Consider the following 27,517-nt stretch of genomic DNA (forward strand, 5'->3'; position numbering starts at 1 on the left):
CCTCATTTCTCAAAGCTATGTAGGTACCAAAATAGCCTGGTAGACACATTTGCACAAACCCTATGAGGCAGAATCTTTATTCAAACCTTAAAATATCTTGAGCTACTTGAAATAGTTATTGAAAGAATATTACACAACTCATTTTTTTGGCTACTAAATTCCTAGTATTTCATTTGTTTAGAAAAAAAATCACAGAATGACAGAATGGTTGAGGTTAGAAGGGATGTTTGGAGATCATCTGGTCGAACCCCACCCCTAACAGTAACCTATAAAACATTAGAAATGTCCTTTTATATTCCTAGAAATAACTTCTGCAAAGAGGCCATCTAACAAACAACTCTTGAGGATGGTCAGCTTAGACTGAAAGAAGGGGATGGGAGAGGAGGTAACCCAAGACTTCCATCATTAAAAAAGCCCTATTGTTAAGAAAATAAGCAAAAAAAAAAATAAATCCCCTGAAACCATGATTCTTACCTTTATTTGGTATGTAATTATTGCAACAAAGGAAATTAAATCAGCTTTGAAGTCAAGAACCCTCATTTCTTTATATTTAGAGGCAAAGGAGATGTATTTTTACTCCAGATAATCAATGTGGTGTTATTTTTTGTTCTTTTTCTATGGAAAAAAAATCTACCTCTATAGGAGTGAGCTATCAACATTAGTAAAAAATCAGTTTTTGCAAAGTATGATTCTGTCTGTCTTGTGCAACTGTTACTAGGTAAGACTGTAAAGTGATTGCCAAATCCCTCTTCCCAAGGAAAGCTGGTTCAGCCATCAGACTTATATGTTGGATGAGCCCTTCTGGTTCCTATCAAGAAATACCATTTTGATTCTGTAAATTGAAAAAGGGAACAGGGCAGATATCACACAGCATAAAATTCCCTGAAATAGCCCCGAGGCAAGAGGTACATCTCTTTGAAAAAAAAAAAAAAAAAAAAAAAGTGACAGGATGTAGTTTTAGCAATGTCTTGGTTATTTCTTAAAGATATTTCTAAGAACTCATGGTGGTGCCCTCATCCCAAAGCCTTCTGCACGAGACTTTCCAGAAGTCATCTGCACCTAGATTCAAACTTCCTAGCTTTTTTTTTGTTGCTGTCAAAGCCACTATGAGGGGGATTTTGCTTCTAGATGGAAGAGATACAAGATCTAACACGCTACCTATAGGCTAAAAGAATGATCAGAAATAAACATTTTCATAGATTTCAGCTGTTTGTCTCTACACAAACCCTTTAAAGAGAGAGCAAGCATTATGTAGCTGATGAACAGAGATCTTCACACTGATGCTGTGTCTTTTATCTAAAAGCATACAACGTAAAGGAATAAAATGGAAGGCTGTGTTTAAAGGGACTTTTGATCTTTGATCCTCATGTCCCTTTGAGAACCTTCTCTTGGCCATCAATTGGGAGAAAACCTTTTGTTTCTGACTATGAGGAATAACTCATAGTGGTGGCGTGCTTGGTGGCAAAGAAAACTGAAGCAGAACATGGCAGGATAGTTGTAGTGTATCTTCACTGCTCAGACCTTAGATGTAAGAGTAGAGGTGAATGATGATCTTTCAAAAAAAGGGATGTTTATTTACTCTTTCCTTTTACACATACGACCCTCTCTATGGAAGATGTAGGTTAGTTTTACAGGAGTATACACCATTCTGGTTTCATTCATGTTCTGTCATAGCCTCCAAAACCTGGATGAATTTGTTCAGCTTGCTTTGTTTTTCTATCCATCTAACAGCAGCATGTGCATATTTACAGCGCGTTTTCAAAACCAAAGGCCTAAAAATGGGCACATCAGCCCAAGTGTGCTTTCGCCCCTCAATTTTCACCAGATAATCTTATAAAAGTAAAAAATTGTATCATCATTACATCTGATGACAGTTCTATACTTGAAAGCTCTTTTTAAAAAGGTAGATAGTGTATTATCCTTCTTATCCAGAAGAAGATACCTTTACGTACACACAGAAAAAGTAACCCTACTCACAAACCCCAACCACATATACTGGAGGACATTCACACAGATGCTTTGCTCTGCCTTAAGTGAACAGAAACTATCAGGAAACCACACAGAAAGAGAAAACCAACACTAGACACAAAATGTCTTTCAAGAAAGACACTACTAGAAACAGAAGAAAAATAATTTGATAGGAAAAATGCTAATTTCTCACTAGCCTATTTGGATAGACAATCAAAAAGCAAACACAGATGTACTTGGCATCCTGAACAGAAATAAATCCAGGAAACCTAGTAGCTCACAATTTCATATCTCAAAAAAAATGTGACCAGATCTTACTATTTTTTTATTTTAAATTACCTCTTTATGGTTTGTGAAGGTAAAAAAAAGCTTTGAGCCACATTTGTACACAATCAGAGCTAAGAAAACCAGTGCTGAGATTTTTTTTCATAAATCTGCAGACTTCCTCCTACTCAATTAGTTTCTGTTTCCAACCAGTACGAAATATGCTTTCATTCTTGTTGAAAAATATGACAAACTACCCTTTAAACTGAAAAAGGCAGAGTATAAAGTATATGGCTAGTGAAATGAACAGCAGTAAGAATATCTGTCAAGCAGAAAATACAGAATAATATTACAAAAATCAAAAAGGGATAGGAGGAATAAGTCTATACAATCATCAAAATGATTTGGTGACTGAAAGGAATGTTTTACATATATAAATTAAAATACAAATCGATGTTAAGGATTTGTTCCTGCACTATACTTCCATTAGATTTCCACTTCATGCGTGACATTCACATTTACTGATGATGTCACTAACTTACCAGTCAAACCATATTTTAAAATGTTTGCTCAATACAACAGAAATACAGAGTTAATTATTTTAATATAGATGGAAATTTCCCAACATAAAGCTTATTGCACACGCTAATTTTATTTTTCATGGAAAACACTGAAAAATTATTATCCAGTTTCTCCAGTACACTGCTGCAACTAACAGGATACAAACCAATGAACACTAGTAAACAAAGATAAGTCACAAGTTTCAGACATTAAGAAAATAACCACCATGCCACTTTCATTGAAAATGCAAGAGACTAACCCACAGTATGTTTTCACTATTTCAGACCTGTATTTAGGAGATTCATTTGCGTACATGAATTTTATGTAATTAGAATGGATGCCATAATACAAATTTCTTCCCTATTTTGGCTTCAATTCAGTATTGTACTTCAAGAACATGCTTACATCTATCCCAATTTTTTACAGCTAAGGCAAGTAACTGTTCTGTTGAATTTGCCCAAAATTTCATGACTTGGTTAAAACCTTTCACTTAAGTAGCAAACAACTGTTGACTTACATTTAAATTTCACTGAGTGCTCTAGACAACACCTCAGGGGGGTTTGTTTAAGTAGTAGTATTATTTCAGTGATAGTGCCAATCCAGTAAACAAGAGGAGCACATCATCTATGTGGACTGTATACCAGGCCCCATATTTTTTCCAGAATCTGGCTGGACAGCATGCTCCCTCATCAGTGTTAGTTTTGTATTTAAAAAAAAATAATCCTAAACAAAACACTATTTTAGCATTTTATTTAAAAATAAACAAACCAAAACACTAAAATAATGTTTTATTTAAAACAAAACAAACCGAACAGTTCTAAACTGGCATCTTCAAGATCTTTGGCACTGCATCGACAAAAAACTGAAAACATCCAAGCTTTTAAGGTACTGTTATTTATTCCTTCTAAAACCACGTGGGAATGGCCCAGCTGAGGTGAGCTTCACCGCTGGCCACGCAGACTTGACCATATAACGATAAATGTTTGAGGCAACAGCCCTTTTTTGGTGAACTATCAGCAATAGTCCCCTAGGATCTAAAAGCTGATGTGATACCTACTTTTTGTTCATGTTTTGCAACAGTTCCTTTAAATATGGGCAAATCGCTTTATTTTTAAATGAAAGCTTACATATTACTCGTAAAGAATAAGAAGATGTAAAAGTTTCTCATCTACTGTTTATAAATATACCATGTCTTTATCATAAAGCATGCAAGTCAATGACACAGTTGCACAGGTGTAGCTCCAGAGCCTGCAGTGGACATGAAGAATAAGACTTATTTCCTTAACACATGCGAGAAACACCCTAGACATTTACTTATATATATATTTACCGAAGGAGTAAGCCATACAAACAGCAGCACACACTCTCTTGCCTAGATCATAGACAGACTTCTTTGCTTCTAGCACATATTTGTCAGATTAGCACTACCTCTTTTATTACTTTGTAGCTGCCATTTGGACTCCTCTCCTGCACTGGCCTGAGTAACCTTAGGCTTCCTTTCTCCCTCCTCTTTCTTGGGAGAGTAGGCAGGACTGGCTGATAAAAGGCCTTTTATCTGTATGAAACCGAACAAGTCGACTACTGTGCATTTAGGGTCTTACACTGAATAACCATTTATGGTAGATTTGACTTAAACATTCTGTCTCTGTTTTGGGGGGGGGGTTTATAGTTGTCAACACGTTCTGGTTTGTACAGGTCTGAAAGCATAACTTCCAAGGTTGAAAAGAGGAAGAAGGGAGTGCAATTTTTAAAAATAGTTAAGAACATGTCTACTGTGCCCTTTGAAGTAATCATCGGTCTAAGACAAACAGCTTTAGTAGCCAAGAAGGTCTGCCCAGTTTACCTTACATTCATCTAATAAACTTCTAAGTGTCAAGCGTAAAATCTGGATCACTGGGGTCAGGGACTGCTCTAGAAGGGAAAGGATGACATGCTGTTCCTGTAAAAGTATGTTCAGGCATTTTTACAGCATACAAAGCTATGTATTTTAATTGTTGTACAGTGGGTTAAATGAGCTTTTCTTTTTTTAAAACAATGGAGACTTTACCCTCAGTATAATTAAGGTAATGATCTAAGAAACATGAAAAGTAATAACAACTTCTCAGGAACTTCACTACCTAAAATACATGGAGTCACATATAGTCCAAAAAACACTCTAGTTATTGTGCAGAAGATGCAATCAAACATTTCCTTGAAGTCTCACAGAAGAAAGGAATAACTCTTATGAATTACCTTTGTCTACCTAACATTTGAAAACCAGATGAACTAGTTGAATTGCAGAAAACTTAATCAGCTGAATTAACTACCTGAACTTCAGGATAAAACAAAGAATGAAACTCTACATACCTTTATTTCTGTATGTGTCATTTTTTTTAAACAAACATTTGCTTTTTAATTACACTCTCCAGAGTACCATTCTCAGGCAGTTCAGTGATTGCTGTTTTTCCCTAAATTATGGCCTTTTGACTGTAACAGACAACATGCCCATTAGGTAAAGAAACAGTGTTATGTTGTAATACAAAGGATTTCTTTTAAAATTGAAGGTTCCAGAGCAAATGCAGTGCTAAGTGAGAAAGTGCATAAATGCAAACAGAAGACAAAAGTTAAGAGACAAATGGCTTTTGACCTGTTTATGGTGTGCTAGAAAATATAAGGAAGGATGATAGGTGATGCTCACCCACCAAATATTTGCCTTCTTACCTAGAAAAACTTTGGGGATTTTAAAAAATAAAACAAACAAAAAAACCCCAACCCCCCCCCCCCCCCCCAACAACCAACAATAAAGAAACCACAACACACACCCAGAGCATTCATAGGCATATTGACAGCTTGTGGGTCTCTGCACAGAAATCTCCAGCAGCGGTTTGCAAACCAGGATGCGTCTCCCCCTCCTGAGGAAACGATACCAGCCCAAAAGCTGAGAACAAGGGCAGAACAGAACAAAGCGCAGAAAGGAAGGCACAGCCATTACCGGGGGACCATGAAAAAGGAGGGGGGGGTAAATGGCCAAAGAGATGGCTTGGGTAGGGCCTAGGCTATCAAACAGCCCCATGAGAACGAGGACATGTTTTTCATGAGGGTGGTCAAATGCTGGAACAGCCCCACAGAAGTTTGGGAATCTCCATGCTCCAAGATTTTCCAAACTTAAAAAGGATGAGGGCCTCACCAATCTCACTGAACTTTAAAGTCAGCCCAGCTTTGACCAGGAGGTTGGACCAGACGACCTCCAGGAATATCTTCCACCCAAAATTATCCTGATTCTAAAATGAAGAGTAGAAACAGAGCTCCATTACTCAGCAAGAGTCCCACGAAAGGAAGAGGCAGTCGTGATTGTGACTGAAAGAGGGACAAGGTAAGGCAATGATACCACCTTCATTCCTGACCTCCAAACTGCCTAACCCACCACCACTGCCTGCTCTCCATTCCAATTTTTCTCAAGAGTGTTCTCGCTACATACCTGACCCAGACACTTTGTCCCAATCCATTTTCAGGTCCACCTCCCCTTGCCTTTCAGCCATCTCCTCTCCTACTGCACCCCAGAAACATGTCAGGGATAATCCTGCTACCCATCTCCTTGGATGTAAGAACCAGTTTTTGATCAAGGGAAGGAAGGGCATGTGAACTAGGAAGAAACAAATGGTCATTAAAATACGTTTGGTTTTTTTTTTCCTTGGGTTTGGTTTTTTTTTTAAAAAAAAAAATGACTAGGACATGGGCTCTTTTACTGTAAGCTGTATGCCTCACCTTAGTGGTAATTTTTCACATGTTTGAAAATACAGCACAAGTGTATCCCGCTCCTTTCTCCCAAGTCATTCCTAAGGTTTAAAAGAAATAGGTACAAAGTATTTGTATTAGGGGGGTGACATAAAGCCAGACTTCAATAACTCTGAGATGAATAGTGGCGCGTGTGAGGCATATCGATATGGATAGCTATGAAATAAAAAACAGCCTTCCTCTTCTATACCCAGGACAAGATACATGAAAAGGCACACATGAAAGGAATCCAAACAGAGGTGGAAAAGACTAGGTAGTGTATTCCTGTTATGGACTTATGACTCACTGCTGCTATTGCTACTACCTTGGAGGCCCAAAGTTTCCACTTTGTTTATTTTTAAAGCATTGAGTTGTGACTAGCCTGCCCTCTTAAATAACAGGAAAGAAAAAAGCAGATATTGGGAAGTATGACTGTCTGGATTGAATGTGTTAGAAAAAAAATTGCACTTCTTGTGTAATCTGAAAAAAGCTGAAATGCTGATGCCATTAGGAGAAAAAAACCAAAACCAAAACAAAAACACACACAACCTACAGTAGAGAAAACAGTGATGTACACAGAAGCAGCTCACAATTAACTCCACAGTCTGAAAGATACACTGGTTCACCAAAACCAAAATACCAAGTAAAAATGAACAGCTTGTAAGAATAAAGTTTTTCATCTGAAAGTAGAGCACTTACATGTATCAAAATTCCAGGCAGTGGATGCTTATGAGCACAGTAATTGGAAAGAAAAATAACAGCTAAAAGCAGGCTAAGAGAAATTTGCTTGCATCAGTTCAGCAAAAAACATAGCTTCTTTATGAAGGGCTTTCTTTGTAGAAACAGCGTAATTCTAAGCTTAGCGACCTCTTTATAAGGAACTAGATGTTTTCACTGAAAATAGAAGCTGACAGTCCACCTCTGTTCTTAAAGAAATATTATTTTAACCTAAAGAATTCCATAAAACCTGTAGCAGATAGCTTTGCATTTTTAAAAGGCTGCCATTTAAAATTCTTTTCAAATGGACAAATATTTCAATATAAGGCATTTAAATTTTTCATCTAACAGAACAGACAGTGAGGCAAGACCTAAATCAGATACCTGAGTTTTTTTCCCCACTTTAAGTGCTGGCATGTGCTTATTGGAGAAGAAAAAGTACACAAACAACAATGTGAAATCTACATAAAAGGAGAAGGTCACCGATAATATTGTTTGGAATGTCACACGCAGACCCATAGTCTTTGTTCCACGCAAAGTATATTATATTAAGTGTTAAACGGACATTTAATATAGAGAATTCTAAAGAGCTTGTTGTTTTGCAGTTAAAAGGGAAATGTGCACTAAGAGGTTGAACTGTGACAAGTGCAGAATAGTATCAATAATCCCATTACAACACCTGATTTGTCAAACTTGTCTCTACAAGTTATTCTAAAATTCACAATAGTGTTCTTAACCATTTATGAAATGGAGCAGATCATGTCTTTGTAGCATTCACGGCCACTGATTCTCCATGCTTTGTTGGAAAGAATGGCTTGAATGGCTACCAAGTCTTACACTTCATTTTCTTCAAGCTCTTATTGATATCCTGGTGTTTTGAATAGTGTTCGACTGTAGGAGACTACAATACAAAGGTAGTATCAAGCAGGTGTTTTCCTTCTGGAACCAGTAAGTTCTGTTGATGTATTATGTGGCATCATGGCTTTACAGACCAAATCAGGTCATCAATATGCATGACCTCCACATCGGGCAGTGACCAGGAAGCGGAATGGATTCTCTCCTGAAAAATGGCAAATCTGTTGAGCTGAGATTTAAGACAAACCAACAGAACAGTCCAGGCTCCAGGTGTATCTGAAATCATGTGCATACACACATTCCACACCAAATATGAGATTTTTCAGGAAAATGACAAGGAATACTCATTAATAATACATATTTCTCAATCCAGGTTGAAAAACAGGTTTTCCTCAGTTTTGTACCTTAATTGAATGAATCCAAAGCTGTTTTAGAGATCACCACAGATTATCCAGAAGAAATATCATGAACTAAATGATGGCATAAAATAAAGAAAACTTATTTTGCCAAGGAAATACTTTAAAGAAACTTTTTCCCTGGTAGAAAATTTTCTTCCAGAAAAATGTTTTGGGAGCTATTGCTAATTGCAGGACACCTCTAGAAAGTAAAAGATGAGAAGGTTCTTAAATTATAAGGTTAATTTTTAAACAGAAAATGAAAGCATACAGCAAGACAACTAGACTTTCATTTAGCCAAAGATTATTAAGTTCTTGGACTGGAATATAGGGATGCCTTATAGATCACTGATTTTAACCTGATTAAGTTGTGTAAGCAGAGGAAGTTTCAAAAAGATACGCAACAATTCCCTCTAGCTCTTTAAAAGAAATTAATTATTCCAAAATAATTAAAATGAACAAAACTAACAATGAGCAAAAATTTAGACAGACTGGGACAAATAAATGTGTCAGGTAACTAAGCAAGAGTCACAATTCGTGTAGAAGGCTTTAAGAAAAAAATATATACAACATGGAAAAAGAGGAGATAGAGGCTACTGCGAAATTCAAACTGAGGAAGTTCTGTTGGCTGATGGAATGATGTACCATAAATTGGTATTAGCAGTAATACAGGCCCACTATCAGGAACAAAGATTAAATTTATAAATGGTCTTTGAAAAAGCAAACACGATCAATATTCTGTATTTGGAAAGCAGCAGTTTGCTTATGTTTCTAACACAAGCAAGCATGTTAGTACCATGGAGAATGTGCAACATTAATGAGGAGAAAGACTTTCTAATCAACACACCCATAAAGCTCACATCTTAAAAGAGAAAACTTTTGACCCACTGATGTTCATTTTTATAAATGCTGGAATATCAGAAGACAAGGTCAATGTACATGGAGATGCTCTTCCTCATATAAGAAAACACTATTTAATAAACATTTGGACCAACTGGATTCTGCTTTTTACAAAAATAAAACAGGTAATATTTTCATCAGAACCGCTCTTGAACATTTCCTACCATTTTTTCCACTTGATTCCTATGTCAGTGTCATAGCTAATGGAGTCATAGGTCAGTATGTGAAGACTGCCAATCTATTATGCATTAATGAGGTAGATACAACACATTTTCATGAAGCATTTGTCTTAGTACCTAATGAAATTTTAATTTAAAAACATTAGATACCAGTAACTAAGACTTCAAAACACAATTGTCAAAAGAATCATTGATCTAAGCCATGATCAGTTGAGTTTTCCAAGCACCTGCACAAGGCCCTCTTAGTATTCTGTGCTTTCATCAACTAAAGACAACAAAAATCAGCAAAGGAATAACTAACCAAGAGAAGAAAAACAATTTGAGTTGCTCAGTAAACTAGGGAAGTTCAAACAAAATGCATTCTTCAGGCTTGCATCAAGCATGCATGTAGTAAAGTGCTTCAGGAGTAAGAGATGCCCACAGGCAGGACCACTGGAGCTGGAGAATGAGAACTCTCACAGGTTGTCCTCTGCTTCAAGTGCCAGTGGTGACATGAATGTCAACCAAAGACAACATCTCCCAGAAAGCATCAGCCACTTGTGAAGGCTCTACATTCCCCCCTAGTTTCTAGGGTTAATAAAAGAGCATACTTTTTTCCACCTCCCCCCCGAAATCTGCTCAGTTTTTTATATTTTTACTTACAAAGTAGGAAGAAATCTACAGAAAGAAGCACACAGTATGTTTACAAGTAAACCTGTCTGACATGGTTTTCTATGACAGATGGGATCAACCAGAGCAAGATTCCAAAGTGCGAGGAACAGAGCAGTCTGACAGCCCCCAACTATACATGAAGGAATATCACTCAGTGCAGGAACAGGCCTGAATGGCTCCAGCATTTTTGCATTTGGATCCGGAGGTTTCTTGGATACAGCTTCTCCCCCTCCCCCAAGTAGCTGTTCCAACAAGGCTTAAGGGAGTAACATCCAAAATAAAGTCATACACAAAGCTTCAGTGGGTCTGCTGGCTTTTCCTATAAAAATTCCTACAATGAGAAAGGCAGAAAATTCAATTCAGACCTTGGATTTTAAGATTTCAGTAGCTTTTATCTTCTGTACAGGCAAGAAATGAACTCTCCTATGTCAAAGAGGTGCCATATTCACACAGCTGCTGCAGGAAACAACTGAAGCTGGATAAAGGCCATGCAGAAAGACTCCCTCCAGGCTCTAATGGTGAGACCACAGCTCTGGCTTGGGAGAACATTTCCCAGCACTGGCAGACAAAAATGTGGTTTTCATATTCAGTTAAAAAAAAAAACACTGAAAGATTATTAAAATGCTATGCAATACTACTGATAAAACAGAATTAAGCTACCTCAAACCTATTGACATACTTTGCAGTAATGCAAGTGGACCATCTCAAGCCTCCAGGATCACTTCATGCAGCCAGCGTGAGCCAGGCTGGATGTGGCTTTCTAAAGAGATGCAAAACAGGACAGTAAAGATACTGAAAATCTCAAAAGAAGGATTATATGGAGAAAATTCAAAAATTTAAAATGTTTTTTCTAATAATTTTTTTGTCTGTCCTTTAGAATACACAGCAATGATAAAGCTAACACCTGCAGACACGCAGTGAGCTCATTTATGAAAGATTTCACTCTGAATTTTTCCTAGGTCTCCTTCAGAAAGTTTGAAGAGACAATAAATACACAGACGGATTTCAAAGCAATTTTCTGTCTTCCAATTAACTTCTCTCAAGTACATCCAGATATAGCAACCATTCATCTCACTGCCCAGTACGGAAATTTCTACATAGTCTACTCATTTACTACAAGCGGAAGTTTCTCTCCAGAGAAACTGCAGAACGATAGCCAAGTTCCTTCAAAAGATAAGCCTGAGAAAAAAATTAGTTTCCGTATGTGTGCTAATTACCAACTAAACCCTTCCTCACATGATCTGGAGTACAGAAGTCAAAGCTCTTAATTCCCTAAAAGATAAATTATGACTAAGTCTTAATAATACATCTTCCCCACACCCCGAAAAGCTAATTTCACAGGTATTTTTTTAAATTACTGCTTGATTACCAAAGTCATCAATTTCAGCCATAAAGCAAAACCAAGACAAATGACTAAAATATTATGGAAATACTTGAGAGAGATTTACTGCAGTGGTAAATCTAACATCATCCTCAAAGGAAGAAACAAATAATTTAAGTTCACTGGTGAACAAAACAGGCTACTGACCTGTCAACCTACGGCTGCTTCTTCTTTGTCCCCAAGTCAGGGACGCGCCCTTAAAGTCTACAATCTCTTCCTGCTCTCCCTACGGCCACAGTAACCTTCTGTATCCTTTGGGCTGAAAAAAACCCCAAACACTCTGTCCAGACTAGAGGGAATGAACTAATAGAAAGCTGCTTGTCCAATGTTCAAGGCAGGTACCTCAAGTTTATTTTACTGATGCCCCAGGGGTTAGCTAGCTGCTGAGTCAGAGGGAAGACTTCATTTCGCCCTGGAATTTTTTTATTCCAAACCTGTCATAAGGTTGTGTTTGTCAAGCTGCGGTTATTTTGCCATGTGGGATTTCTGAATCAATTCAGGTGACTTGCGTTCAATGCTGAAATGGTTGCCTTTACAGAGCTCTCTAGCACCTTCCCCCAAGCCCCACAGATGTTGCTTTTCCTGTGTAGTGTCTGCCATCCTCCTGCTCTTAGTTAATACTGCAGCATTGCAATAAAACAATGTATTTTCGAGAGAGAAGTACTTTACCTAGCACCTTACTTTTCTTTCTTGGAAGATTCTACTTTTATTGCAAGTTGAGCAATTTGATTTTCAAGAAAGTTGTCCACAATCTACTAAAGCACACCTTACCTCTTTCTGATATGCCAGCACTGGTACTTTACAAATACTTGTACAGGAGTTCTCCTCCATAAACCTCAAAGCATTTTACACGGCAAAGGAAGAAAAATTATTGAAATTCTATTGCTGAAGCAAAAGCTGCATTAATTACCAAAAGCATCTGTTAAAAAAAAAAAATTTTTTTTTTCAAAAGACCAGGGAGCTAGTTCCCACTGTATCAAAAAGACCAGTATTATGTTGGCTAAAATTCACTCAATTTCTCTAATTCCTTATTAGGGAAATACTATCACCTTTCCAGCCTTCACAGTACAAGGATAAATCAGTTAACATTTGCAAAGCATTGGACTACATGGTAAAGAACAGCAAAGAAAAAATATTAGCTATAGCACAAGTTAGTAAGACATGGTGGGAAATCTCCCATTTTAACCCTTAGGATTTTAATCCACTGAAAAATTGTTAAAAAGGCCACTATATCTTAAGTAAAGCAGCCTAACATCCTTGTCAGATGGTAAAAGAAACAGTCAGCTTCTATCTTCTGATTTTAAACAATGGAAAACCAATACAGTAAGGAAAAAACCCAAGCAACTATTTGGGCACAGCAGCCCATAAATAAATTATACATCATATTTATACATATAAGCACACATATAATAAATAATGTATATACACACACACATGGTTACATATACACAAGAATTGCTATTGGAATATTGCACATTTTCATCACTTTTCTAGAAAACAGGTATTCACATATTCTGGTATCTTTAAAGAAGTGTTTTTTCAAGTCTGGTGAGACACTCACAGGGTGAGGAGAAGCTGGTAAAGGCAATCATACTATCTGCTTACATCCACCTTTCCTCCTGCCTTTACTGCTCCTCTCTCCCCTCCACCTCCCCTCGCTCCATCTGCTGCTCTGACAGGCTGCTTTCTCCTTTGGCATTCATTTCATCTTATTTTAAGGCTCCTCTCCTGATTATTGTCATTGATATAAACACCACCAAAGGACGCACTTGCACTTCACTCATAGCTGCCAATAGGAATGTGTTAATAAACACTACGCTACCTTTAATTTCTCCATATTTTAAAATGGTTTAGATGTATCAAGTTTCTCATTGCAACAGACACAGCAATCAACACCAAGTAACCTGTCCGCTCTCTCCAGATCACAGATAAGATAGCTATTTTTACTGAGCACGCACATCTCTTCAATGTTCATTTGACCTCCAGAAGAAACAGATGGGGAAAAAAAATCGTAACAATTACTGCCTTTTTAAAACATCTGAACAGAAACTTCTACTTGCACCTTTGTTCAAATTTAAAGCTCTTGTGCAGCTCAGAGGATGTACTTCTCTACTTTTTTCTACATTATCAATGCCTTCAGTTGAGGTACTACAGTTAGCAACTAATTAACATGCACTGAAATGAGTAGCACGTTTCACAGCTCCATCTCTTTGAGGTTACTTGCAGACCCAAAGAGATACACCACGTTGATTGCCTACAGTCACGTTTTACTCTGAAACAATGACAGCTAAATATCGGGCAAAAACAAAGCATGACAAAACATGACAAGGAAGGTCATCTGTGTGTTCCCAGCACAAGTGACACACTGAAATACTGCTGTTGAGTTAAAAGTGTTAAACAATAATAAAAAGTACAGCAGAGATGTAATTACTATCTCCAAAAAAAACCCCCACCACCCAAAAAAACCAAAACAACAAAACAACACCCACACCATTTTACCTATTTAACATGCTAGGTAAAACAGTTTTTTACTAGGTAGCAGCAAAAGCACACATTCACCAAGTTCTACTTTCATGTAACAAAAGAGTATTCCTAGCCACTGATTTCAGCTAGCTTATTAATCAAGGAGAATAGCTAATAATACAAAATTGCAATTTAAATGATATTACTAGGAATACTGTGAATGGAAAATGAGAGCCTTTCTACACTCTCAATTCTGAATATTAAGGTAAGCCTTTAAGCATATATTAGATAATGTAGTACTGAAAATACAAATGCAATAGCTTAGTGCATATTCACAACAGCTCTAAAAGGACTGCAGAACTACAGTACTAGGGCGGATACAAGTACTTCTCTCATTTCTACTACGGCGCAGCTTAGAAAAGCCAGTAAAGAAACCACTGGAGGCAGACAACACACAGAAAAACAGGTCAAAAAAACTTTGATGGCAACAGGTACAATACAGTGAAAAGAGTCAGTAAAAAAAAAACCTCCCTTGATAAAATAAGACATAAGACAATTTACATACAGATCCTGTAATTCATCACATACATTCAAGCTACTTACCATGTAATTAGGGATAAATTATAAACACTGAACCATGGTGTTTCACTAGCATTTGTACAGGTTCTCCTCCTCCAAACAAAAGCATTCTGTGTATAGAAACTTGGCACCCAAGTGCACTGCATCAGCATACAAGTTTTTTGAAACTGACAAAGCATTCAGTTCTAGGGAACTTCTTTTCACTGTCCATCCTTCCACTCTTTTTTTTTTTTTTTTTAAGCTTGCTGTAAAAGTCATAAATTAGAATATTCTGAGTTCCCTAAGGTGACAAAAGGCATTTGGACAGAGTCTGTGAAAAGGTTTAGAAATCTTGCTTCAGAAACTAACTACTGAGAATTTCCAGTTCCCTTTATAACTAGTTTAAAAGGAATATCTCACTGTTGATGAATACAACTTCACAGTTATTTTGATTACAATTTCTCTCACCAGAAGACTTTATGTGAAATTTTAATACCATCTCAAAAACAGAAATCCTTTTACAGGCCCAAGAAGAAACATCCCACATTGTTCTTGAACTGTACACTTATCAGCAAACCAAGGAAGCGATCCCACAAGACTTCATTCATATAAGCAGCCATTCAATGAATCTCAAATGATGCAGCTGGATTGCTGGAAAGTTGGGGTTTTTTAAATGCAAGTATCTGAAAGCCTCAGTTGTTAAGACTGAGCCTTCCAAATCTGAGAATGTAATTATTTTTCCAACTTATCAAGACTATTCCCTAAATGCAGTGACTGCTGTAAGTGCCTCTGCATATAAAAAACACTCCCAGGGTAGAACGGATAAATGTATTAAGAACTGATCTTAAATTCTCTATGTAATTACACAAATCAGTAAAGAATACATACTTTTAATCAAAGGTTCATGAGGCATATATCGATTCTGTCACTGAAAAATTACTATATTTAATCAAATTAACTGCAACTGACAATGTAATCAATGCATGCTAATGTAAATTCATGTACAATGAAAGAATTGGAGCGCCAATAACTGCAGACCCTTATAGCACTATTTTGAGCGTTTCGATTAAATTCAGGATAAATTTCATTTGACTTACAAAGCTTTTTCAGCTGAGTTTTGGACTGAGACCACATGTAGAAAATATAGGACTAGAAAATGCGTACATTGAGATACAGATATCTTCTTTCATAAACTGACAGTAATGTCTGGCCCACAGAAAACGTTTGTTCTGTATATATTTGTGGGTGATGCAGCACTGATGACTAAAAGGATGCTTAACACAACAGCCTACAAACTACATTTGGAAACACCCTAGCGACAGCTTGTGTTTTCACATTTCACTTCTGTCACTGCCCCAACATCAACAATTGTAACATCAGGCACATCTCCAGTTTTATTTATTGAATATTGAGCCTCACAAGCTTCCTCACTTATATTTTGTTCTACCTTTAATCTATTTTAAAATAAATTAACGTATTTTTAATCTGTTGTAATTGGACTTAGGCTCCAAGAGCCTTTACTGTAAATTAAGCGGGCAGCTGCCCCTTACTAGATACTTTTTAATTTTGGAACAAGGGAGAAAAATCAATCCTCCCTCCTTTCTCACAAACAAATCAAAATTCACCCCACTCCCTAGCACAAGCGTGAGGCCAGATCTGGCTGCTTTTATTTCAGATGAATGGGAAGGTGCTCTTACTAAAGAATGTGAATGTAAATTTATTTTGGACTGAGTACACCAGAACACACTTCCTCTCTCTCTAATTGACCTGATTTTACTTTTTACTCAGGTTTCACACTAACTTCTGAGAAAACCTCAAAGAGTTGAATGACTTTATAACAATTTGAAAAAAATGTTAACGTCTTCTGTAGCCAAGAACTTCCTCAAGTCAAAATGTCCATGGAAACACAGAATGGGTCTAACTCCTGCATAGGCCAAACTGTCTGATTCAGAACTTTAACAGGTACTTTCATAGTAAGCAACTTACAGAAAGGATAACTGAAAAAACATACACTGTGGAAAATTTGCTAACGAATAAATTGCCTCGAGAACAATGCCATAGACATCAAAATTATTCCAGAACCTACCTGTGCATATTCTTTCTCAATTGCGGCTCTTTTCTGACTGAATGCTCTGAAAGAGGAAAAAAAATAAATCCATTAATACATACAGCAAACCACTATAAATTCAATAATTTACTTAAAAGGATTTTCTGCTAGAGAGTCTTTATAGTTAAATGAGCAATAAAAAAGCAAAATTGTTTGACAACTGTATATCAGTAGCCTAGCAACTAGTGCATGTGGACTTCACATATGTGATGTTCAAATTTCCAAGTTTTATTGGACAAATTCAGTTCCCAGGACTACCAGTGTAAATACTGTTTACTTCATTAAAGGCTCATCAGCTTTCCACTGGTATAGCCTAGGGAAGAATTTGGTAGCACAGAACAGAATTTGGCTTTATGCATCTAGATGGACTGACTTACTATTTTTTTAATTTTTTTTATTTTTTTTTTAGAAAAAGTAAAGTAACAGCAACTGAATGTACTAGATTCATAGTTGTAGTCACAAGACTAACAGCCTTTCACTAAACCCATGCTGTCCCACAGCAATATACTGATTTACCATTAATGTAGCTATATTGCATTAGACCCACTTAACTCGGTGCCAATCATAGCATGTCATTCCATATTAACATCAGTGCTGTACTCTCATGTAGGGGTTCAAGATGTACCTTCTTAACGTATTTTAAAATAGAGGGTTTCAACACTATCACTGTTATAACAGGAAGAAGGTTCAAATACCTAGATGTGTCAAGGCTCTTTTTTCAATAGCTTAAGCTATTCCCTCTTTAACACTTGAACAGTGAAAGCAGAGTAATTTTCTTCAAGCTATGCTACAAACTACTAAGCTTAAGGCTACGCCATCAGCAAAAGAAAATCTAATTCTATTTAAATTAGTTACACAATAATTATGGTGACACATTAATAAAAAATCCTCAGGAACATCCTATAATAAGGTTAACTCAATAAACACAAACAAAAGGAGCTCTGAACAGGCTCTTTCTACTCCTGTCTACTCCATTTCACCCATGAAGAGCATCCGCACGCTGATAAGGCTCAGCGTCCTCAATGGGATCTAAAACAAAAGTCTAAAGGCATCGTGATTGCTTAGAATTCTTTCCAGAGTAATGATAGCCCTGAAGATCTGGCCATATTCCAACTCAAATAATTGCATCCCATCTTCCTAAATCCTCCTCGTGTAGCTCAGGTGGGTACAAAGGGCTGTACGACTGTGCCACACAAAACACCTCTGTATGAACAGGTAAAAATTGTCTGAGGTGCCTGTAAATGAATCTACTTTGTAAACCAGTCAAGATATTTCATCTAATATTACAAAACAATTTCTTTTAGGCTCTCCTGTTCCAAAGTCCAATATTCCAGTCAGTGTAGCAAACATCTAAAAACCATCTAAAATCCTTCTAAAAGATCTTACTTTTCTTTTAAAAGTATAAGTAACTGCAGAAGTAACTACTAGGAATAACTGAAGTGTGTTACCAATATTGAAAAGGTGAAAGAAAACAAGCAGCTGGCTTTGAAACATAAATCTGGGAAGACTTTAGGCAAAGGCAGTTATTTTCCAATTCTCAGCTAATCTTATTTGAAAACATATAATCAGAGATAAATGTTAAGGATACTCAGTTTACACAAAACCTGGATATGGAGCTGTGTATTTCACTGTGAGGTTTTTTCCCCCCCATACAAAATAAATTCCACTTAAACTAATTGCATAACAATTGTGACAAGCTGGAAGCCTGAGATATGCCCTAAAAACCTTCTACATTAAAAGGTTTACATTAGAGAAAAAAACCAAACACATTCAACTGGCCCTAGTGTAGAATTATAAAATACCATGCAAATCAAATTTACTCGCAAAACTGACAGAAATCTTGGACTTGGAATGACGGCAAGCTCCAGCACAAAGAAAATGTATTGTACAGTAGCACCTCCATGAATTAGAAACATTTGAGAGTAGTTTCAGATTTTGTTCTATATTTTAAATGGGGTCTTATAAAAAAGTTGGCAGGACAGCACATAATTTATACAATACTTAAATTTGTGCTTGATCTGTGTTTTGGTGAATGAAGTAAATGGTAACTACTGAAAGACCTGCAGAATCAGCCGCCTGTATTCCTTGAAGCTGGTGTTCTCTGCTGCTTTGTGACTGCATTTCCCTCAATTTGTCAAACACAAAGCTGTTTTTAACCTCGGGACAGTTTATACAGGAATCCCTTTATGACAACCATAAATATATTACAAAACACAACGAAATATGAGACTGAACTAGACAAATTTCCCAGGAGAAAATGATTTGAAGCAGGGGAGAAAAAAAAGTGTCTTGACTAATAAATGAATCATAGTTTCTTAACTTGGGAAACCTGAAAACTTTCATGTGTATATCTTGATTTATGTGCAAACCTGGGATATTCTTAACCTTATTGTCATTCAAGATGGAATTTCAAGTTCATTCATATACGGAAAGATTTGGTTCCATAAGCTAATAAAACGTTCTCGAAGTTTTTTAAAAAATGAATTAGCAGGTCTGCAAGAAGGCAGGGACATTATTTAGGGTTTCTTTAAACTAGGAAGTATTAATATCTTCTATTACATCTTTTTCTCAAATTAACCATGAAGTGCAAGAAACATCAGAACTGCATGCCTCAAAAAGTATCCTAGCTTTTGTTTCTGGACAGTAATTCCTAAATATCATCTGTATCCTGCAAACGTTGATTCATACAATACGCTTACTCCCTCTGCCCCACTAAAAATTATTCAAAAGCATTTAAAATCAACAGTTTAAAAAGAGGACAAGACAGAATAAATACAAAGAAATTCAACACTATTTGGTGTATACAGTCAATCTGCAACCATTTTGCATTTTAAGTATGATACTTGCCACAGTCCTCACAGTGCAGGAAAATCCTGACTGAAGTCTCCAAAAAAAGAAAACCAATTAAAAAACCATAAAATTACGCTCATCATCAGGACAAGCCACCGCCATTTATAAAAAATGCTATTTTATTACACATCGAGAGTGTGACCAGGCACCTGTCTTTAAAAGAGCCTGCTGCTAGGGAAGACTGCTGCAAGCCCGAAGGAAAAGTCACACTCGGAAAAGTTACTTCAGTGGTTGCAACATACATCATTTAACATTGAGAGGCAATGCCAGCCACCTACAGCATTTCCTCACACACCACTTCCAAGGTTTACAGCTCTGTATGACTAGAATGAACCTAATCCTGGAGGGATTATGAAGGAATGTTCTTTCCAAAGCACAAAGAGCTAGAGAAGCTCTGCATAGAAGGTTTGTCTTCCTTTGAAATGTCAGCAATTGACCAAGTCTGGTCAAAAACAGAGCAGTGGGGTTAGAGAACAGTTGCTCCTATTGTCATTAGGACAATAAGGACTAAATATGGGGTTAGAAAGGACTTCTCTTTCAGACTAAAAACTAGTAAGAATATCCAAAGAAGAGGAAGGTGGAGATTTTTCTGCTGCCTAGCAGGACTACGCCCACCTACATCTTCTCCTTACATTCCTCATTGGGCTTCTGACCTGGGATAACACATGCCAAGGTGCACCACAAGGCTGAGCTAGTCACTTTGGTTCCTGCGGAAGAAAATTCTTTGGTCTTAATTCATTGGAATTTATGTGACAAAAAATATCTGGATGAAACGTAATAATCTGTGGTATTAAAGAAATCAGATTATGCAATCTAACTTTCCCTTGGGCTCTGTGAAACAGTGGAACTGTAAGGGAGCAGCAGAAAGAAAACTGTACTTACTGTCATCCCTGCTTTGCCCATACTACTCTTACTAGTGCTAAACCCTCACTGTCACTGTAAATTCCCAAAGACAAATTCCAGCAACTGTCAGGTATTTAGATTACTCATATCAATTTAAGGTAACAGATACTATGAAATATTCAGGTGTATTTTTAAATTCTCATTGTAAATAAGCGTAACAATGTGAAGTAAGGAGTCAGGTCAGCGGAGAATGATACTTCAAGAACTCTTCCTATAGAGAAACAGGAGAAACAGACAGGCTCTACTGGGTACTTGGATGTCCACTTGGGTTGGAAACTTCTAAAGCTCCAACGTTCATGAAAAACCAGTATCTTACCATTAAAATATGCATTAGTGTTATATAAAACAATGTTATATTTGCCAAGATTATCCAGTCATACAAATTAAGGATGAAAGTCCCAGCTTGCACAGTAAAAACAGTTAAACAGTGACACCCTGAAAATCAGAAAACTAATTACTCTCTGTATTAAAAAACTAATTTAACTGTATCTAGAGAGCTATGCAAAAACGTAAACAGACACTTCATGTACAGGTCTCTTGAATAAAAGAAGGGGCTAAATTTGCATAGGTGAATGTATTTCCATTTAAAGGCTGAAAAATTCAGCAATGAGCCAAGCAGGGGGCTGAATCACATTTGGAATGAGTCCCTGTACAAGATCACGATAATGGTCAAAAACAGATGTATTAACTGGCAAATTGGTACAACTCGCCTAGCACTAGCAGTTTATGTTAATACAATTTTTTGGCTATGGAGATTCAGAGAAGTTGTTCAGAAATTTTAATTTAAAAAATGCCAAACCTTACAATTTGTACAACTCTGCAAAGCACCAGAAAATGTACAAATTGGTATCACATCTGAAACATCCAAAAGTGTTAGACTAAAGAAATGCATCTGTTTTAACTGACCTTGACCTAAGAGAGTCCCCAACTGCTACACAAACAAAAGCAAGAAGCAGCAAATGAGAAAATAACGCACTCAGCTCTAGGGAGACTGGATTTCCCAGATCAGCAGAACACAGAGCAACAGAATCGACACTTTCAGTGCCATCTATCTGAAAGACAATGGGGGGGGGGGGGGAATTACACATGCACACACTGCATGGTGATGGTAACTCTCCAAAATCTTGTTTTAAACCTTTCAATACAGACTACTGTATCCCTAACAGAATCAAACCAACAAAGTCAGTATAATTTTATCTTTGCTTTACCAACTGTGGATCTCCCAAAGTCAACAAAAAGTGAAACGCACATTAAGCGATGCAGATGCAGATCAATAAAGTAGATCCGTAAAACCCCAATACAATGAGAAAAGGAATGGGAAAAAAAAGGGGGAGGAATAAAGGATTTTCCATTGTTTTGATTTTTTGGGGCAGCAAGACAATTTCAAAATTCAGTTTAAAAATGAATTCATCCCATCAAAAATTCCTGAAGTAAATCTACTTAGGAATGGTAGAGCACATTGCAGCTGATGTTAAACTGACTCAACCCACCAACACTCAAGGAGGTGAAGCAGTGAATTATGAAACACCCCAAAATTTCCAGCTTCCCAAAAAGTACATCAGGAATTATTCATGACATCTAGAACACATGCCAGTGGAAAATTATGACTTTGCAACTTCCGCTTAAAATGTACACTGGTAGCACAAACATTCAGTGTGCAACAGTGCAGCGTCCAAAGTAATACTATACTGGTTTTCTTTTTTAAGATGAAAGTATACACTCACTCCAAAACTTTCTGTTAAGAGACAGCTCTCATTTAAAAAAAAAAAAAAAAAAGAAAAAGAAAAAAAGAGGGGAGGCAACCCCAGAAAACTTAAAAGCTAGTATTATGTATCAAGGTAGAATTACACAGCTGGCTTTGTTCATTCTTTTTGTCCCATTCAGAGACAAAAATCACTACTGAATGATCTCAAACCACCTGTCTAACAGCAAATACATGCATGAACACAGTCTTAGCCCCCGCGAAAATCCCAATCTACCTTTGAAACAAAAACAAACAAAAACCTGCGTGCAGCAAGTTAAAATACAGTGTTAAATATCAATTCCCTACCTGCTTTAACTGACAAACAGGTCTAGAATGCCTTTTACAGTTACAAGATGTATTTATTCTAAGCAAGGGAAATAGATCCTAATACATGAGCAACAGGGGAGAAACCCCGATGGTGAAATACACACACTTGAAATATTTATGTACAAGATGGAATTGAAATTTCCAGCCAGCCGCCCCAGCCTGGCCTGTTGCTCAAGACTGGCGTGTCCCAGGGGCAGGACTTGGCATTTGCCTTTGGTGACCTTCACGAGGTTCCTGCCAGCCCACGTCACCCATCTGTCAAGGTCACTCTGAATGCAGCCCTGCCTCCAGCCTAACTATCAACCATTCTCCCCCAATTTGAAACCCTTCATCAACTTGCTGAGAGCATGCTCCATCCCATCATCCAGGCCGTCATTAAAGTCATTAAATAGTGTTGATCCAGTATTGACCTCTGAGGGATACCCAGCTGCCAAATGGACTTTGCACTGCTCTCCACCACTTCAAGAAGTCCAACCAATTTTCCACCCACTTATCAGTCCATATGTCCCCGATGTGGCTATAAAGGTACTACAGGAGACTGTGTCAAAGGCCTCACTAAAGTCAACACATACAACACACACTGCTGTCACCTTGCCCACATTGCTGGCCTTCCCAGAAGGTAATCAGGCACAATTTGCCCTTGGTAAGTCCACACTGGCTGCTCCCAATTGCCTTCCTGTCCCTTCAAGAAATGGATTCTTGGAAAAGAAACCTTGGAAATGGCTCCTAGGAGGTTTTGCTCTATAATCTTCCTAGGAACTAAGGTAAAACTGACCAGCCTGCTGTTCCCCAGATCCTCCTTCCAGCCATCTTTGAAAACGGCTATGGCATTTGCCTTCTTCAGGTCATCAGGAACCTCTCCTGATTGCCATGACCTTTCAAAGATTGCAGAGTGAACTATCTTACCACACCTCTGTAGTCTCAATAAGCTCACAGCTCTGCAACTGCACACGCATTTTTAATTCCTCCTGTTTGTTTCCCAGCTGCACGGGCTCATGTACAGGCACCGGTGACGGATCCCCAGTCATACTGGGATAAGCCTCTTCCAGGACACTGTACCCCAGACATTAGAGCCTTTGCTTCAGGTTATGGTAACTCTCCCTTAGCAGACTTGGTTTACAGTCTTCCTCACTAGCTAGCTGTTGGTGAAGGTGCTTGTGCCCCACCTTGTCAGATGGATCCCATCCCTCCTCAGCAGTCCTTGTTTCAACAAGGGTCTCAGGTTTATAAGATCCAAAGCCCTGCCTGCAACATCAGCTGCACTGCCAGGTGCTGACCTGCTGGATGTGACCGCTCCTGCCCAAGCCCTTTACCTTCACAGGAAGGACTAAGAACACCCCCCAAGGTCCCCCTGCCCTTCACACTTGTCCCAAGAGTTCTGACATCACTCTTTACACGTTCAAGGTCACCTCTGGCAGCATCCTAGGTGCCCACATGGGGTAACAGTCCCCATGTTGGATGAGCCTTTGTAGTTGTTCTGCAGTATCCTGGATCTAACTCCCCTGCAAAACACAAACCTCCCAAGATACCAAGTCAGCTCAGCACATGGATGCTTCTGTTTCCTGTAGGAGGGAGTCTCCAGAGACCATCACCTGCCTCTGATGGTACGCAGTCTGTTCACTTCCTTCCACAGCTACTACTTTGTGGCACGTCAGTGCTTTATCAGGGCACATCTCCCACAGGGGAGGCCACTGTTGACCCCAGCCCCGGGGAGAGGCACCACACACACCTTGCAGCCCGAGACCTAGACAGCAGCACCCTCTGTCTGGGTTGAGACCTCTGTTGTGCCAGGGGTAGTTGCTCCCATTGACGTTCCCAACACCATCATTGCTCAATTTCAAGCAATTCCACATGTGGAGCAGTCTTTGGCCCACCTTGTGTTCCTGCTGTGCCATCTGCTACCTGTCAGCTGTACTCCAGGCTAGCAGCTATATAGCCACTCTCTAAACATCTGTTGAAGAGTCACTTGACACTGCCTGGTCACTCTGTTGAAGACAAAAGGTTTAAGTACTCCCCTGTCAGGAAACAGCCAAGAGAAGCTGTCTGCTAGAGCCAGCAGCAGCAAGCCAACAGCAGTGGCCAGAAGGTGATTGCTGAAGGAGCCTGAAACGTGCTGCACCAACTGCTATGCCAACTAACGAACTCTGCTGCACTGTCTTGCCAAAGCTAAGGGAAAGCTCACTGGAAGCACATGCACGTGTAAGCAAAACGCAGAGCACACCAGAAGAAACATCTTAACACTTCAAAGGTACAACAGCTAATGTTTAATAGATGGTAGTTACATTTGATATGGTCATAGTTGAATTAAAACATTCTTTGTAATTCCAGCTGCCACTACAAAAATCAAACGGGGAGCAATCCTAAAATACTTGGGGGGAGGGAGAGGGCCAAAACATTTTCCCCTCTTGTAGGAAAACAGGATTTCTTCAGGAATGCTGATGTTCTTGTTTGGAGGTTTAATTCACTGCTTTTATCTGGATGCCTCATGCCACTTTCTCAAGTAACATGAAAAATGCATCATAATGAATCAATATCGTACAACTGAACAAGTGCTTTTACCTGGTTTGTAATTTAAGGACAGGCGTGTCACTAACAAAGGCACAACTGAATTCAAAAGTACTTCAGCTAATATAAATCATCACCATAGCTCAGTTTAGACCAGCGGTTGGCAATAAATGCTGAGATAACATAGCACCCTAGCAGCTGCATGCCTAATTAAGTACTTCAGCAACACCTGTATATGCAAGCAGACTGCATTAAAATTCCCTTTCCATGTCCAGCAGAGACAAAGACGACATACCTGGAGCAATAATTAATCTACAGAAATTATTCATCATGACAAGACTCTCAAACACTGCATGTAATAGGCCCCTCTTCATGTCCTTCTGTTTATACTAAACAGAATTACCACTACCAAAGCATTTTAAGAGACGTGCATAAAATTCTGAGTGTCTGAAGGATAAATTATTTTACAGAAACACTGATTTCTAAAGTTATCTATATAAAAACTTCAGAAGCCATAGTAGCAGCAGCCAGAGCACAACCACCCAGGTTATTAAAATTAGAAACACACTTTTAGTAAGAAGGGGTCTCCTGTTAGCTCCTCTCCACCAGGTAAGCTCATATGTGGCTCTTCAAAGAAAAGAGCAAGCAATGCGCCACTTCAAAGAGGCAATTTAAAACACTACATACAAGGGAGGCAGAACAATCAGAAGCAATTTTCATCACAAAGTACCCACGGCTTCAAATTCAGAGACTTCTGTAGGTTGGGGAGTTCACACAATTACACAAAGGACTGGCTTTCCCTTTTCCAAGCAAAACTCCTCTGAACACAGAAAATGCTATTGTCTTAAGGCAATGGAATAGCCTTGCCTGGAATACAGTAACAGAACCATTTCACTGCCTATAGCATCTAAAAAAATCACCGTCAGCTTTGTGATTCAACACAAGTATCTGACAGACAACTGCAAAGCTCTCTAAGCTTCTTCAGGTTTATATAAAGTTCAAACATGGCATTAGCAGGGAAAAAGAAGATGACGACCTTTCTTTCCTTTACCACCCAGCTAAAGGTAAGCTGAAGCAGGTTCATGGTTGTTGCACTTTCAAAGTTAGATCTACTGCAAAATAGAAAACCAAAACAAGTACAGTGGGAGTGGGTTAAGTGGCCTTACAGAGTGAATTCTGGATTGAAATTATATCAGCATTAATTTTTGGATAATGCTTTGTGCTACCAGTCAAAATGGTAGTGCAGTCCTCTTTTCTCTTCAACAGTGTATTTCCCAGCCCCTTGAACCAGCCCTAAGTCATCAGTCTACCTGCTTTTCAAATAAAGAATTGGTAACTTGGAAATCCATACAGCACTGGTTGGTTTTGGTGATTTTTCTTCAGTTTTAGGGTGCTCCTTTTATTTATAACTTGTATGAAAATCACAGAAGACTGATCCAGTGATGAACATCAAAAAAAGAAATGTATTCAACATGCCTACATACAAAAGTTCAAGAAAGTAGCATTAGTGACCATGTACAGTTTATTTTAATCTTTTCTAGCCATAGCATGTTTCCTGGCACAAATTCTACTTGCCCACCATGCCTACGTTGATCATTGAACACCACTAATAATATTTTACTTACGCATCAGAAAATTCACCTAGGACACAGCATGCAAACTTAATTCTACAGCAAAGCTTTTATCATGACAGTCTCCTTTTTCAAACTAAGTTTATGCCAGCACGTCCATTCACTATTGCTATTGTTCTGGCATCACAACTGAAGTATCTTTTAAAATCTGTTAAATCTAACACAAATTTAACTTCTGCATTGACAGACAGGTATAAATACACCATGAAAAACAAAGCAAGTGACTTGGAAAGCAGCATGGTTCAGAGCGAGACAGGCACAGTGCATGTCTGAAGTTTCACAGGCAGGCCCATATACCTGGTACAAATCTGACAGTTCCTCTGGTCGTGGTCCAAGCTGGCTGAACCTCCAACAGCTCTGATCTGGATGCTCCATACCTAACAGACCTGCCAGCTCTGAGAATAGGGCAAAGTAGCTTATACGTCTGCATCCACCTAGACAGCCCAGTTCAATTGTCTTGGGAAAGTAAGGATAAACCTGTTTTTAAGTATTCTCTACCAGTTAGTGGAAAAGTTTTCTTATCCAAGCAGGCGAATGGGACATTTCCTCCCAGAATCAACCTGGGAAAGGGCAGAGGTACAGAGATGCCCACAAGGGAGCAGTTCCAAGGCTCTTTAGGCAAAGTAAGGCATGAAGTTCCTCCTTCAGCACCCATAGGCAAGGTGAAGTTTCACCTTAATCAGCACATGTATAAGAATTAACTCTTTTATTACAACTTTCTACTGTCAGACCACCTGAAAGTCACTTGCAACCGAAGAGATCTCACCAGGGAGGGCACTGCCCCAAATCACTTTCTGGCTAGCTG

At 38.2% G+C, this 27,517-nt stretch overlaps 1 protein-coding gene across 3 annotated transcripts in view; it reads right to left on the minus strand.

The window, feature by feature from the left end:
* FCHSD2 (FCH and double SH3 domains 2) overlaps positions 1-27,517 on the minus strand; it is a 163,190-nt gene that overhangs the window by 111,989 nt on the left and 23,684 nt on the right. For all 3 annotated transcript variants that reach the window (XM_049822949.1, XM_049822947.1, XM_049822948.1), the window contains exon 3: positions 16,732-16,777. In XM_049822949.1, the coding sequence (XP_049678906.1) occupies positions 16,732-16,777 (46 nt within the window). The remainder of the gene's footprint in view (positions 1-16,731; positions 16,778-27,517) is intronic.

The sequence above is a fragment of the Accipiter gentilis genome, chromosome 19 (assembly GCF_929443795.1).
Source record: "Accipiter gentilis chromosome 19, bAccGen1.1, whole genome shotgun sequence".
Classification (NCBI taxonomy): Eukaryota; Metazoa; Chordata; class Aves; order Accipitriformes; family Accipitridae; genus Astur; species Astur gentilis.